Source organism: Lissotriton vulgaris, chromosome 8 (genome assembly GCF_964263255.1).
Source record: "Lissotriton vulgaris chromosome 8, aLisVul1.2, whole genome shotgun sequence".
Lineage (NCBI taxonomy): Eukaryota > Metazoa > Chordata > Amphibia > Caudata > Salamandridae > Lissotriton > Lissotriton vulgaris.
The window spans coordinates 425,763,919-425,779,314 of NC_141696.1; the positions used below are offsets into that span (position 1 = coordinate 425,763,919).

At 43.0% G+C, this 15,396-nt stretch overlaps 1 protein-coding gene across 2 annotated transcripts in view; it reads right to left on the bottom strand.

Moving 5' to 3' along the window:
* LOC147697124 (cytoplasmic FMR1-interacting protein 1) overlaps positions 1 to 15,396 on the bottom strand; it is a 533,654-nt gene that overhangs the window by 331,327 nt on the left and 186,931 nt on the right. For both annotated transcript variants that reach the window (XM_086934191.1, XM_086934192.1), the window contains exon 18: positions 579 to 675. In XM_086934191.1, the coding sequence (XP_086790317.1) occupies positions 579 to 675 (97 nt within the window). The remainder of the gene's footprint in view (positions 1 to 578; positions 676 to 15,396) is intronic.

Sequence of the window (15,396 nt, forward strand, 5' to 3'; positions counted from 1 at the left end):
TGCAATGCATGAGGGACTAAGAATCACACATTAATTTTCTCACAGATGCACTGTACATAGAAAGCATTATTTTTATACTGCAGTAGGTTTTGCCAATGTTTTTATAGAATGTACCTAAACCCTCCTTAAGACCACAAAACAAGAACTTTTATTTCGGGAAGCAAATAAATATGCAGCCTGCAAGCAACCAACACACCTGCTGTGCACCAACACATCTGTCAGTCATACAGCCAGTGATCAGCCTCTACTGGGATTTTTTTAAACCAATTCCTCAATCTCCGCCCATGAATGAATGTGTACACTGGTATACTTCAATATTCCCTACTTCCTTCTTATTGGTATAATAAAAATTCAAATAAACCTAAAAACTAAAGAAGTATGCCATTTCTCAGTATTTGGGGACACTTGACACAAAGCTTTGTAAAAAGCAGGTACCAAGTGCAGCAGAAAGTCAAATACATTTCAACCTATAACAAGGCTGTAATAATGAGAAATAGGGTGTCATGTATGCTCAACGGATGTCAAAGGGCAACATCCTAGTAGAGTAAATTAAGAAGGATTTAACTTTCCTAACTCACCTCAGCTTCGATTTCATCATACAAGAACTGCTTCTTGAACTTAGTCAATGCATAATGTGCACTATCGTTGTAAAGGTCCAGGGAATAGAGAACATACCTATGCAAATGAAAAAACAAAAATTGACTTTTAATAAGATCAATCAAACAATCCAGAGATATTCGACGCATCAGCTTTCCTCCTGCTCCACAATGGAAAAAGTACTTAGCCATAAGTGCAGTTCTCCAGCTACAGAAAGCAACACTCTAAACAGGCAAATTTATTGAAAAAAGTCAACTTACTTTAATGGTGTTTCAAAGATATTTTTCACATATTTATAACTAGTACTTATGGCAAAAAGTAATTACCTTTTAATCATTTACAATACAATTAAATCTCAAAATGATTATAATAGAGCATTAAAAATTGCACAATAACTAATTATTAAAAGCAGTGACACTTATGACCTTTTAAGGATTTTTGCCTTTCTCGTTGCATTATACTAAGCCCCATCAGCCTTGGGATGTAGGTGGGTGTATGTGTATCTTTCTTTTTTTTACAAATTTAATAAACAAATGTATTCCTTAAAAAACTCAATTACTTGGTTTGTTTGCAGAACTTCTCTCTGTCTGCCCTTTGCTAACCTGGACGAAACATTAAAACGATGACAAAGACTGCTGTATCTAGCGAGCTGAACCCCTCCACACATTTTTCGATACCAGTCAGGTTATCAATGATGTCATGAGTGATGTAATATGTGAGGTCATAGCAGTGACTTTCGAAGTTTTTTTATTTTTTTAATGGCCTGCGCAGGTAGCCAACCCTCGGCCACACATGCTCTTCCAACTGTGTATGGCATGGAGATGGCCACAGGTCTGTCCTACCCCAAGGGACAACCATTCCACTTTTTTTTTGATCCTGCTGAACTCTCACGTAAGTAAGGGTGTCCCGCTGGCTCCTGCGAGAGTCCAGCAGGACGGCAGCAAGCAAAACATTTCTAACCCGTTTCGTGCTCCCATCAGCCAACGGCCGACGGAAGCAATCCCTCCCATGTACTGCGAACGACCGTTGGCCGTCGCAGCCCCGCCCACCCTTTAAAAGGCCCACACCCACAGCAGCAAGGTGTTAAATCTCACCCGGGTGGGTCCCTCTGAAACACCCACACATTGCCCAGAGAGTCAGGGTACCCCTACTCTCCCCCTTGTGCATAATTTTCTAAAAATAAAATAAAATCATCTTAATTTTCAGGACACAGAGACCCGGTACCCGTGTCCTGTAATGAGGCTGCACCATTTATTATTATGTTGCGGCCAGCCAATCAGAGCATCTCTCCTGTGGGACTTGTAGGTCCTTCTTGCGCCTGCAAGGCTGCCAACAGGAAAAAAGCCTCCTCAGCCAATCAGATCACTCTATTCTTTGAAGTTGCATGCCCACTGGAGTCCCAAAAAACCAACCATCCAGGCACCTGTACATTTTTTAACCTTCATTTCTTCATCAAATCATAAAAATTATACTTTCTGAGTAAAGATCTAGCTTCCTGCCAAAGTTGGTTTAATGCCGTTAAGCCATTTTGGCTGTAGCACATTTCAAAACTCCCAATGGGAACTACATAGGGAAATTTGTTGTTTCTCCCCACCTCCTTTTTCTCGGCCCCCACATGACAGATCACCCAGAAGCTTTCAAGGAAGGAGCTGAGGAGGATGAACTTTTTTTTTAATGTTTCATGAAGATTTATCAAACAGTACGTATTAGCAAAATATATATATATATATCTATATATATATCTCTATATCTCTATATCTCTATATATATATATATCTCTATATATATATATATATATATATTATATATATATATATATATTACCTACTGGCGGTCCCCAGTAGGTATATATAGTTAGGATTTTTTTAATAGGGATTTCTGAAAATTCTATGTTGAATAACTTTGGCGTTGATCGACTGAATTGGCTGAAATTTTCAGGGAAATGGCACATTTTGTTTCTGAGCGTCCCCTGAAAGTTTGGGGGGGGGGTTTCATCAAGCGGGGGCCGAGAAATAAGGGGGTCCCAAAACGTGTTTTTAACATTGAGTTTTCCATAGGGCGGTTGGACTCACTTTTAGCTCGAACGGCTGAATGGATTTCCACAAAACCTGGCAAAATTGTAGGGACTGGTAGCCCGATGTGCCTTTGCTATGTCTCAAGATATATGCTCCAGTGGTTTTTACGAAAATTAACTTTGAAAAATATATATTGGGCTACATTGGGCTATATATATGTTAGAGCCCAAATGTAGCCCAATGTAGCCCAAAGATGGCCACCAGAGACAAAAAAAAACAAATGTAGCCCAAATATCAGCCAGATGTAGCCCAACTATAGCCCAGTGACAGAATGTCCCAGAGTGTTCTAAAGAACAACTAGAGCGCTAACAGTCTTACTTATGACAAAAGTATGGCACACCTGAAGTCATCTTGATTGGAATAAAGTGTTAACACTTAAAACATTTAATTTGCAAAGGAACAAAATGAGGGGTTTCATTTTGCCATAGAAATGTTATATATTACCTACTGGCAGTCGCCAGTAGGTATATATAGTTAGGATTTTTTTGAATAGGGATTTCTGAAAGTTCTATGTTGAATAACTTTGGTGTTGATGGACAGAATTGGCTGAAATGTTCAGGAAAATGGCACATTTTGTTTCTGAGAGTCCCCTGAAAGTTTGGGGGGGGGTTTCGTCAAGCGGGGGCCGAGAAAAAAGGGGGGTCCCAAAACGTGTTTTTAACATTGAGTTTTCCATAGGGCGGTTGGACTCACTTTTAGCTCGAACGGCTGAATGGATTTCCACAAAACTTGGCAAAATTGTAGGGACTGGTAGCCCGATGTGCCTTTGCTATGTCTCAAGATATATGCTCCAGTGGTTTTTACGAAAATTAACTTTGAAAAATATATATTGGGCTACATTGGGCTATATATATGTTAGAGCCCAAATGTAGCCCAATGTAGCCCAAAGATGGCCACCAGAGACAAAAAAAAACAAATGTAGCCCAACTATAGCCCAGTGACAGAATGTCCCAGAGTGTTCTAAAGAACAACTAGAGCGCTAACAGTCTTACTTATGACAAAAGTATGGCACACCTGAAGTCATCTTGATTGGAATAAAGTGTTAACACTTAAAACAATTAATTTGCAAAGGAACAAAATGAGGGGTTTCATTTTGCCATAGAAATGTTATATATATTTTGATATTTGCTATTAAAAAACCATTGAAATTCACTGAAAAGACCATAGGTTATAGACCATATATAGTTAGGAATTAGCATTTACAAAACCTTATTTTACTCACACAAAACCATTGAAATTCGCATATATAGTTAGTTGCACTAACTATATATCGCGCACCCGCAATCCATTGCTGATCATGTCACATATTACATCATTCATGACATGGTCAGTGACATCACTGATGACATCACTGATGACATCTCATTTGACATTACTGATCACATCACTGATGACATCATTCATGTGATAATACGATGAACCTCTTCAGACTCTAATATAACCTTAGATACACTCAGTGTAAACAGACACTCACAGACTGTCACTCATCCATGGAGTTACTCACACACCTAGTCAGTCATGCAAAGAATCAATCACACCTCCATTTCCTCAACTATACAGTTATACACACCTTACTTATTCAAACATATACTAACACATATTTACTCTCTTATACAATCCCTGATACAAGTTCACAATGATCCATACAGCCACTCACACATTCACTGGCTCTTATGCACAGTTATTTATATATGTCAACTCTCACATGTACTGTGTTTTACATATGTACTTACTTTGACATGTAGCACTGAGATATCCATTCAATCACCAATACACTCGTGCACACAGTCAACCGCCCATACAGCTGTTTCCACATGCACTTTTGAACCCATACATCTAGTGAATCAACTGCTCACACATCTATGCACAGAGTCATACACCTCCCAGCCACCCACACACACACACTCAGTCTCCCATACAAATACTTGGGAAACCAATCAATAACCCATATAGTTACTCATATAGCTACTGATCAACACATGCAGCAGTTTACAGAACAACAGACTTAATGATGCACAAATTAAGACAGTTTAGTCACTAACCCATGCACTCAGTGAGACACATTTAATCACTCACTCATACAGTCAGTCATGCACCTACTAAATCCTTCATCCAGACACTTATACATCCACTCATTCTTCAATATGTAAGACATATTTTAACTTTACAGAAACATACAGTCACTGGATGTTGTCATCAGTGATGTCATCAGTGATGCCATTTGAGATGTCATCAGTGATGTCATCAGTGATGTCACTGACCATGTCATGAATGATGTAATATGTGACATGATCAGCAGTGGATTGCGGGTGCGCGATACATAGTTAGTGCAACTAACTATATATGCGAATTTCAATGGTTTTGTGTGAGTAAAATAAGGTTTTGTAAATGCTAATTCCTAACTATATATGGTCTATAACCTATGGTTTTTTCAGTGAATATTATATATATATATATATATATATATATATATATATATATATATATATATATATTACCTACTGGCTATCGCCAGTAGGTATATATAGTTAGAATTTTTTCTCTATGGGACTTTTGAAAATTCTATGTCTAATAACTTTGGCGTTTGTGGACGGAATCGGCTGAAATTTTCAGGAAAATGGCACATTTTGATTCTGAGCAGCCCCTGAACATTTGGGGGGGTTTCGTCAAGGGGGGGCCGAGAAAAAAGGGGGGTCCCAAAACGCGTTTTTCCCATTCATTTTTCCATAGGGCGGTTGGACTCACTTTTAGCTCGAACGGCTGAATGGATTTGCACGAAACTTGGCAAAATTGTAGGGACTGTTAGCCCGATGTGCCTTTGCTAGGTCTCAATATATGTGCTCCAGTAGTTTTTGAGAAATTAACGTTCAAACCAAGATATATATCTGTAACAGCGCTCTGGGCAGCGATCCGGTCCGCTTACTTTTCGCTTATCGGAACTTTGCGCGCAGAAAGCTGATTGGCTCTCCGGTGTCTGTCAACATTCTAAACAGTCCGGAGCGGACGCCATCTTGTCTCTCGGTAGGATCGAGAGAGAAGAAGAGGTGGAAAACGAAAGGGGAATTTAATGAAAGGGGGCAAGGTATCCCCCTCTTGACCCCCTAGGAATGTTGTTGGGGTTATTAAAGGGTCCCGTGGGGAAAATAAAAAAAAAATGATTTTTCACAGTAGAAGCGCGGCCGCGAACTGGTAGCGAAACGGGAATTCGCCATTTTGAGCTTCGTTAATTAAATTACTAGTTATAAGTGGGTGCGGGAGACGTATCCTAATCCCCTATGTTTCCTGAGGGTGGCTGAGGAGGCTGATATATGTTGATACATCTCTTCCAGCGGCTGTGCGTGAGCTTTTTTTTTATTTTTTGCTGCGTGACATTCCGGAGCGGCCGCCATCTTTTCTCTCGGTAGGATCGAGAGAGAAGAAAAGGTGAAAAACTAAGGGGGAATTTAATGAAAGGGGGCAAGGTATCCCCCTCTTCACCCCCTAGGAATGTTGTTGGGGTTATTAAAGGGTCCCGTGGGGAAAATAAAAAAAAAATGATTTTTCACGGTAGAAGCGCTTCACGGGCCGCGAACTGGGCCGCAAACTGGTAGCGAAACGGGAATTCGCCATTTGCTTCACGGGCCGCGAACTGGGCCGCAAACTGGTAGCGAAACGGGAATTCGCCATTTTGTGCTTCGTTAATTAAATTACTAGGTATAAGGGGGTGCGGGAGAGGTATCCTAATCCCCTATGTTTCCTGAGGGTGGCTGAGGAGGCTGATATATGTTGATACATCTCTTCCAGCGGCTGCGCCATCTTGCCTTTTTTTCGAATGCCACAATTTTGTCGTGCACGGCAGCCATTTTAGATGCCAGGCTGGTCCCAGGATATCACCTAACCCTGCGGATGTAGTTTATGGCCCCAGCTGTAGAGAATTCAGACATGCCAATCCTCCTGATTCAGGCGTGTGACTACTGATTTCAGTGCTAGTCTCCCGCCTCCCGATTTCTGCAAGCAAAAACCCGGGGGCATATTACGAACAACTAGCGATAATTTTTGTCTCTAACTTGTTTAGAGACAAAAATTATCGCCGCACATCGGCGATTTTTATCGCAGATAAACCTTGCTATTATCGCAGAAAAGTCAGCGATATTCATGTATTATTGACCTAATGCTCTTAGCCATGTTATCCACCTCCCATTGGATAACATGGCTAAGAACTGCTCAGGGCAGGTGTTAGATTTTGGAGATATTCGCGCTTAGCGCGAATATCTCCAAAAGTTGGTAATAGAAGGTAGCGATGTTAGGGACTGTTTCCAGTCGCTAACATCTTGGCACGCCACTTTGCATGTCATTAGTGATAAATATCACTGACATGCAAAGCGGGGCCCAAGATGGTCGCTATCTCCTTTTAGCTGTCACTAACTGGTGTTAGCGACAGCTTGGTAATAGGGAGATAATTTTATCTCCGCTTTCATGGCTTTTAAAGCCAAAAAAAGCGGAGATAAACCCCCTTGATAATATGCCCCACGATTCCTTGGGGGTTTCAGCCGACAGGGCTTGGTATTGTGTTACATGGTAATTTTTCCATGAAACGTCAGAGGGTCGATGCAGGGGTTCTAGAAGAGGTGATAAACCATTTAAGCCTCATGAACAAGCGCATGGTCTTTTAAAGATTTGTGAAGTACTCGGGGCGGCGGTGTGTGTGTGCCCTCTTTCAGGAGCGGACGGGGGGGCACTGCCAGCAACTTGCCAGGTCAGGTAGTGTTCAACACGTGCATCACCCTTTCTCTGCCTGCTATTGCGCTCCATGCTTCGGAAAGGTAAGAAAAAGAACGTGCATTTGAGTTTGAAATGTCCGATCCTGCAGCAGCACACTTCCAAAGCCCACACATGACAATAACCCGATTCAAGGCCCCATTCACCCGTTTTTAAAAAAATAGATAACACTCCAACAAAGTAAGGTTATAAAACTTTATTAACTACTAACTTTAACAAACGGAACAAAAACTAAAAACATTTAAACATTTCTCAACACAAAAAGCAACAATGGTTAGAAGCGGTCTTTTGTGCGAATAGTCCCAAGGCAGCACAACGTGCAGAGTTCTGGACGGCACCCAGGTGATGTCGCCTGGGTGCCGCACTGGTTTAGGGATCCTACAATGCTGCTCCGAAAATTGGCGTGGGGCGTCCCGGGTGGGGCGAGGGGAGGCCTCGTCAGTAGCGGTCTGTTGTGCGAATAGTCCCAAGGCAGCACAACGTGCAGAGTTCTGGACGGCACCCAGGTGATGTCGCCTGGGTGCCGCACTGGTTTAGGGATCCTACAATGCAGCACAGAAAAACAGCGTGGGGCGTCCCGGGTGGTGCGGGGGGAGGCCTCGTCAGTAGCGGTCTGTGTCCAGTGTCACATGGCTGACACAACATGTACGACAGGCACCCAGGTGATGTCCAGTAAACTGCCGCACTGGTTTTGGTATCCTACAATGCTGCTCCGAAAATTGGCGTGCGGCGGCTCGGGGGGGGGGGGCGTGGGGGAGCCGGCGTGAACGGGCCTCCCCAGGTGGCGGCCATCTAGCTGAGTTGCGCTCGCTCTTGCGGCCACAGCGTCTCGCTCACCATGTTGTTGAGTTGCTCCCACTCTTGCAGTGCAGCGATAGGCGGCTGCCACATGGCTCTTAAAATGGCGGACAGCTCCTCGGTTTTAGGCCTGGTCCACTGAAATGGCCCTGGGACACTTTGGAACTCGGACGCTTGCCTGCTAGGGCTTGGGCTCCATTCTCGAAAAGCGTCCGCTCAGCCGTGAAGATTGTATAAAAGTCTTGGGGGCCCCCGACTCCCGCAGGCTTCCGGTGGGGAGCGGCTGCCATGATTGCTCGCGGAATGACCACGACGGAGCCACGAGATGGTGGTGCTCTCATGCTGACGCCAGCTTCAGTCTGAATGATCCAGAAACAAGGTGGGGCTTTCATCGTTTGGGAAAAAAAAATGTTCTAAACCAATGAAAAGTGTTATTTTTAGGTCATATGACCAAGCCTTCCATCTTTAGGAAACCAAAAGTAAAATGAACCAATGAAAAGTTTTATAAACAAGTCACATGACCTGTTATGCGACATAGGGCTACAAAAAGCGTAGAAAATCCGTTGGCACGTGAGGCGGCGTCAGTAGCGGACCGATGTGCGAATAGGCCGAAGGCAGCACAACGGGCCGAGATCCGGATGGTACCGAGGTGGTGTCCAGCAAATTGCCGCACTGGTGTGGCCATCCTACAATGCTGCGCCGAAAGACGGCGTGTCCAGCTGAATTGCGGTCACTGTTGCGGTACAGTGACTCGAACGCGCCGAGATCCGGATGGCACCGAGGTGGTGTCCAGCAAATTGCCGCACTGGTGTGGCCATCCTACAATGCTGCGCCGAAAGACGGCGTGTCCAGCTGAATTGCGGTCACTGTTGCGGTACAGTGACTCGAACGCGCCGAGATCCGGATGGCGCCGAGGTGGTGTCCAGCAAATTGCCGTACTGGTGTGGCCATCCTACAATGCTGCGCCGAAAGACGGCGTGTTCAGCTGAGTTCCGGTCACTCTTCCGGCACAGTGACTCGAACGCGCTGAGATCCGGATGGCACCGAGGTGGTGTCCAGCAAGTGGCTGCACTGGTGTGGCCATCCTACAATGCTGCGCCGAAAGTCGGCGTGGGGTGCCCCGTTGGCTTATGAGGTGATGTCAGTAGTGGACTGATGTGTGAATAGGTCGGAACCAGCACAAGGCGCCAAGATCCGAATGGCAAGTCCTGGATGTTGAGTGCCTCAGTTGAGATTTCTGAGCAGTGCTTGTAGGACTGTCTGAAGCTTATTTGCACCTGCTGCAGCTTCACTAGGTCCGGCGGAACTTTTTGCCTTTTCCTTTCTGCTTCTTTTCCTACAATGCGTTTCATCTGAAGACACGACCAGGTCCCTGAATGTGTGCAGGGGGACGCTATTGATTGAATGAACGCGCCGAGATCTGGATGGCACCGAGGTGGTGTCCAGCAAATTGCCGCACTGGTGTGGCCATCCTACAATGCTGCGCCGAAAGTCGGCGTGGGGTGCCCCGTTGGCTTATGAGGTGATGTCAGTAGTGGACTGATGTGTGAATAGGTCGGAACCAGCACAAGGCGCCAAGATCCGAATGGCAAGTCCTGGATGTTGAGTGCCTCAGTTGAGATTTCTGATCAGTGCTTGTAGGACTGTCTGAAGCTTATTTGCACCTGCTGCAGCTTCACTAGGTCCGGCGGAACTTTTTTCCTTTTCCTTTCTGCTTCTTTTCCTACAATGCGTTTCATCTGAAGACACGACCAGGTCCCTGAATGTGTGCAGGGGGACGCTATTGATTGAATGAAAATGGCGGCTTGACACAAAGCTGACTCAAGCGTTACTGTTGGTGCTATACAGACAAAAATTGGTTTTCAGTTTGTACATTCTTCAGGTTTTTTTTTTCCATCCAAGTCTGATTGAGAGTTTGTAGAAAAATGGCTTCAGATTTTCCACATACTACTCTTCAACATTCTTCCTAAATGTAACAATGTGAAACTCACTAGGAGAACGGCTGTTTCTGTTTCCTTTCAAAATGCTGCCACCAATATTTTCTGAATGGAAGACACCATCTTGTAGCATAAAGGGCCGAAAGGGGTTCTGGTCTGGCCGATGGTTGGTGGAGACATTTTGACTATATCTTGGACCTGCCCGGCCTCGCCCAAAATGGCGCCGGTATAAATGGGACTCGTAACTCTTTGCCCGCAAATGTATATCTAGAAAATGTTATTGTAAGTGGCCCTGTCGTATTTTAATTACAAAATGTACGTCCACCGATTCCGCAACTGTTAGACACCTTTGTTCTTGTCACCTAATGGCCCGCTCGTTACGTTCTTCTACAGTGTAAATGTCTCCTCATCATATACGATTTCAGTTTGCTCCGTGGCCGGCCCACGTGGTTGTAGGCCCGTATTTGTATACTGACATTTTTACAATAAAGGTTTTTAAAACAAAACACGGTAGTAGTATTTTCATTTGTAAAGTTTTTACTTTTAGTGACTGTTTTCGAATCAGTAAAAGGCAAGTGAAATAAAGCAGTCCAATTACATGACGGATAAAAGGTATAATATGTAGGAACGCAGTAAAGATAAATGGTCAAGGGCAGTTGTGTTTTTCATGTCTGCAACATAAAGTGATCGATAAGAATCTGATAATCAGGCGTATCGGCGACTAAGACAGCAGGCCGAATCTCTTTTACTCAACGGCTCCGTCATGGAAGGAAGAAACGCCCTTTTTCTCGAAAAAGGAATATATTTTACTTGCAAGACAGTTGTAAATTTTCCGGGAAAGTACATTAGCCTGGAATATTATAACATATGTTTGAAAAAAAAATATTGTTCGAAAATAATAAAAAGCGTAATTTTTAGGTCATATGACCAAGCTTTTCATCATTAAATTAACAAAAGTAAAATGAACCAATGAAAAGTTTTATTAACAAGTCACATGACCTGTTATGCTTACGTTACGCGCTGCGCGCCGCGCCTCGGATCACTTCCGGGTGCGCTAACGCGGCGTGTCATAAAACGCATTACGCGACAACGTAGGTCAAGAATATAGTCTAAATGTCTCCACCAATCAGCGTTCAGAACACAACCCCTTTCAGCAGTCCAAAAAGTTCTGTTAAATGACAACAGAGGGGACAGGCAACAAGAACCATCAGTCAAAGAGGGGAGGGCAAGTTCTTCTCTTCCGGGTCATGTTGGGGCGCTACCGGAACTGATCGAATTGGTAGTCTACAGTGTTTCTGGATGTTTCAGACTAAAGCTGGCGTCAGCATGAGACCACTACCATCTCGTAGCTCCGTCGTGGCCATTCCACGAGCAATCATGGCAGCCGCTCCCCACCAGAAGCCTGCGGGAGTCGGAGGCCCCCAAGACTTTTGTAGAATCTTCACGGCTGAGGGGACGCTTTTCGAGAATGGGACGCAAGCCCTAGCAGACAAGCGTCCGAGTTCTAAGGTGTCCCAGGGCCATTTTAGTGGACCAGGCCCAAAACCGAAGAGCCGGCCGCCATTTTGAGAGTCCTGTGGCAGCCGCCTATCGCTGCACCGCAAGAGCGGGCGCATCTCAACTACATGGTGAGCGAGACGCTGTAGTCGCAAGAGCGGGCGGTAAACAGCTGAATGGCGGAAGAGGCACAGTGTAGCAAAAGCGGGCGGAATGGCAACTAAAACGATAAAGGGGCGCCCCACTACAGCTTGTCTTCAGGTCAAACGGATTGTGGGACAAGGTCCAGAATTGAAGAGTCATCAAAAGGCAAAAAGTTCCGCCGAACCCCGGGAGCCGGCCGCCTATGTCGGGGGCGATCTCAGGCTACACCAGTGCTATAAGACTTGGGGAGGGTGTCGGAGCCAAGCGTCTTCTCCGAGTCCATGGCCATCACACCGCCCCTCAGGGGCCTCCGTCAAGCTGTTTAGGAAGGTAACATATCACATTGTTTTCTAATGCAGTCAGGTCCACAAACGACACTCACTTACTTTGAGAATAGTGAAGCTGCAGTAGGTGGAAATAAGCTTCAGACAGTGTTACAAGCACTGCTCAGAACTCTTAACTATGGCACCCAACATCCAGAACTTATGCTATTTGAGAATGGTAGTGACATCGAAGCATCTCAGGGACCAAAACCATTAACGTACTTTCACGTATGAAAATCTTACTTGGGGAGGGGGCAGGAGCGAAGCGCCCCCTCCCAGTCAGCGCCACCACACCGTATGTTGAAAATCTGAAGCCATCGTTCTACAAAGTCAACCAAACTTGGATTGAAAAATCTAGAAAAATGTACAAACTGAAAACCAGTTTTGGTCTGCATAGCATCAGTAACAACGCTTGAGTCAGCTTTGTGTCAAGCCGCCATTTTGATTCAACAAAGCACAGGCATTGAAAAAGGCTGAAATTCAGAACTCTAAACTATGGCACCCAACATCCAGGAGCTTGTTATCTGGATCTTGGAGCCTTGTGCTGTTTTCGATCTATTCACACATCGGTCCACTACTGACATCATCTTATAAACCAACGTTATGTAAATAGTTTTTTAATAAAATGTTTTACCCTGTTTCTTTGTTGGTGTGTTGTCTATATTTTTAATATTTGCATAGGGTTTGTCGTTATTTTGTGCGGGATGGGTGATGGAGCCGAGCTGTCTTGCAGCCCTCATGGTGTGGAGCTCAGTTCATCTCACTATTTTCGTATTTCTCAAGAAGGGTTGTTCCTAATATTTCTATTTTAGCGAGGTCAAAAAGAGATCCAATTAGTGGCCTACTGATTTTGCTCGATTACTTTTATTTTTTTACACGATTTTTCACTATCTGCAAAGACTAAACAGAGTATTGCGACTTTGTGCTTGTTTGTAAATAGAGAATGATCCAAAGAGAACCAATTCTAAAACAGTAAATGCTTGGACAACAATCAATCAAATGGAGAGACAAGGAGGCACGACGGATTACAACGGGGGTAAAGGCCTGCGTTAACTACCCTTCAGTATCTGCAAAGAGAGAGTACTACTAAGGCAAAAGAGGGGAGGGGGGGGGGGGGGTGCAGCGTTCAAAGCACATCAGCGTGCATAAATACGAAAATGTTTTTATCTATCACGTACTTGACATTTTAAAGCTTTTCATATTTGCTATTAAAAAACCAATGAAATTCACAGAAAAAACCATAGGTTATAGTGGATATATAGTTAGGAATTTGCATTTACAAAACCTTGAAAATTCAATGAAAAAACCATAGGTTATAGGCCATATATAGTTAGCAATTAGCATTTACAAAACCTTATTTTACTCGCATAAAACCATTGAAATTCCATATATAGTTAGAAGCGCTAACTATATATCGCGCACCCGCAATCCACTGCTGATGATGTCACATATTACATCATTCATGACATGGTCAGTGACATCACTGATGACATCACTGATGACATCTCAAATGACATCACTGATGACAACTCAAATGATATCAATGATGACATCTCAAATGACATCACTGATGACATCACTGATGACAACTCAAATGACATCACTGATGACATCTCATTTGTCATCACTGATCACATCACTCATGTGATAATACAATGAACCTCTTCAGACTCTAATATAACCTTACATACACTCAGTATAAACAGACACTCACAGACTGTCAGTCATCCATGGAGTTACTCACACACCTAGTCAGTCATGCAAAGAATCAATCACACCTCCATTTCCTCAACTATACAGTTATACACATCTTACTTATTCAAACATATAATAACACATATTTACTCTCTTATATAATCCCTGATACAAGCTCACAGTGATCGATACAGCCACTCACACATTCACTGGCTCTTATGTTCAGTTATTTATATATCTCAACTCTCACATGTATTGTGTTTTACATACGTACTTACTTGCTCATGTAGCAATGAGAAATCCATTCACTCACCAAAACACCCATGCATAGTCAACCGCCCATATAGCTGTTTCCACATGCACTCTTGAACTCATACTCCTAGTGAATCAACTGCTTACACATCTATGTACAGAGTCACGCACCTCCCAGCCACCCACACACACACTCAGCCTCCCATTCAAATACTTGGGCAACCAATCAATAACCCATATGGCCACTCTTATAGCTACTGATCAACACATGCAGCAGCTTACACAACAACAAACATACTGATGCACAAATTAAGACAGTTTAGTCACTAACCCATGCACTCAGTGAGACACATTTAATCACTCACTCATACAGTCAGTCATGCACGTACTAAATTCTTCATCCAGACACTTATACATCCACTCATTCTTCAATATGTGAAACATATTTAAACTTTACAGACACATACAATCATTTGAGTTGTCATCAGTGATGTCATTTGAGATGTCATCAGTGATGTCATCAGTGATGTCACTGACCATGTCATGAATGATGTAATATGTGACATCATCAGCAGTGGATTGCGGGTGCGCGATATATAGTTAGCGCTTCTAACTATATATGGAATTTCAATGGTTTTATGCGAGTAAAATAAGGTTTTGTAAATGCTAATTCCTAACTATATATGGCCTATAACCTATGGTTTTTTCATTGAATTTTCAAGGTTTTGTAAATGCAAATTCCTAACTATATATCCACTATAACCTATGGTTTTTTCTGTGAATATATATATATATATATATTTATGCAGACAAATAGATTTTTTTCATGTTTTCATTCATATTGATGTATATTCATGTTCCCAAGTGGATCAGTGAAGCATTATACTTTGATATTGTGGCTGCTATACTGAAGACCCATATTGACGCAGAATTTGCACAAAATGCGATGTTTTGCACAATGATGGTTTACATATTTATTAGTTTATTGATCTAATAAATTTCATTTATGTACTTGGGTCAGATATACATTCCACAAAGGCACTAGAACAAGTTTTATGTTGAATGTTTTTTTATATATTTACATATCTATGTATTTATTTATTTATGTATTGGTTGCATTTGTCACTTTATATTTTTGCATTCATGCCGTTTAAAAAACTCAATCTGTCGTGCTATTTTAGCATTTCCTCACTGCTATGCCTGTGTACGGAGTATTTTCTCTATGTTTATGTGAGTGGTCTTGTGACTCACGAAAGGGTTGGACACCTAGCACACACAAAAACAATGGCGGACACTTGTTTTTCAGTGTGATCAAGGGCA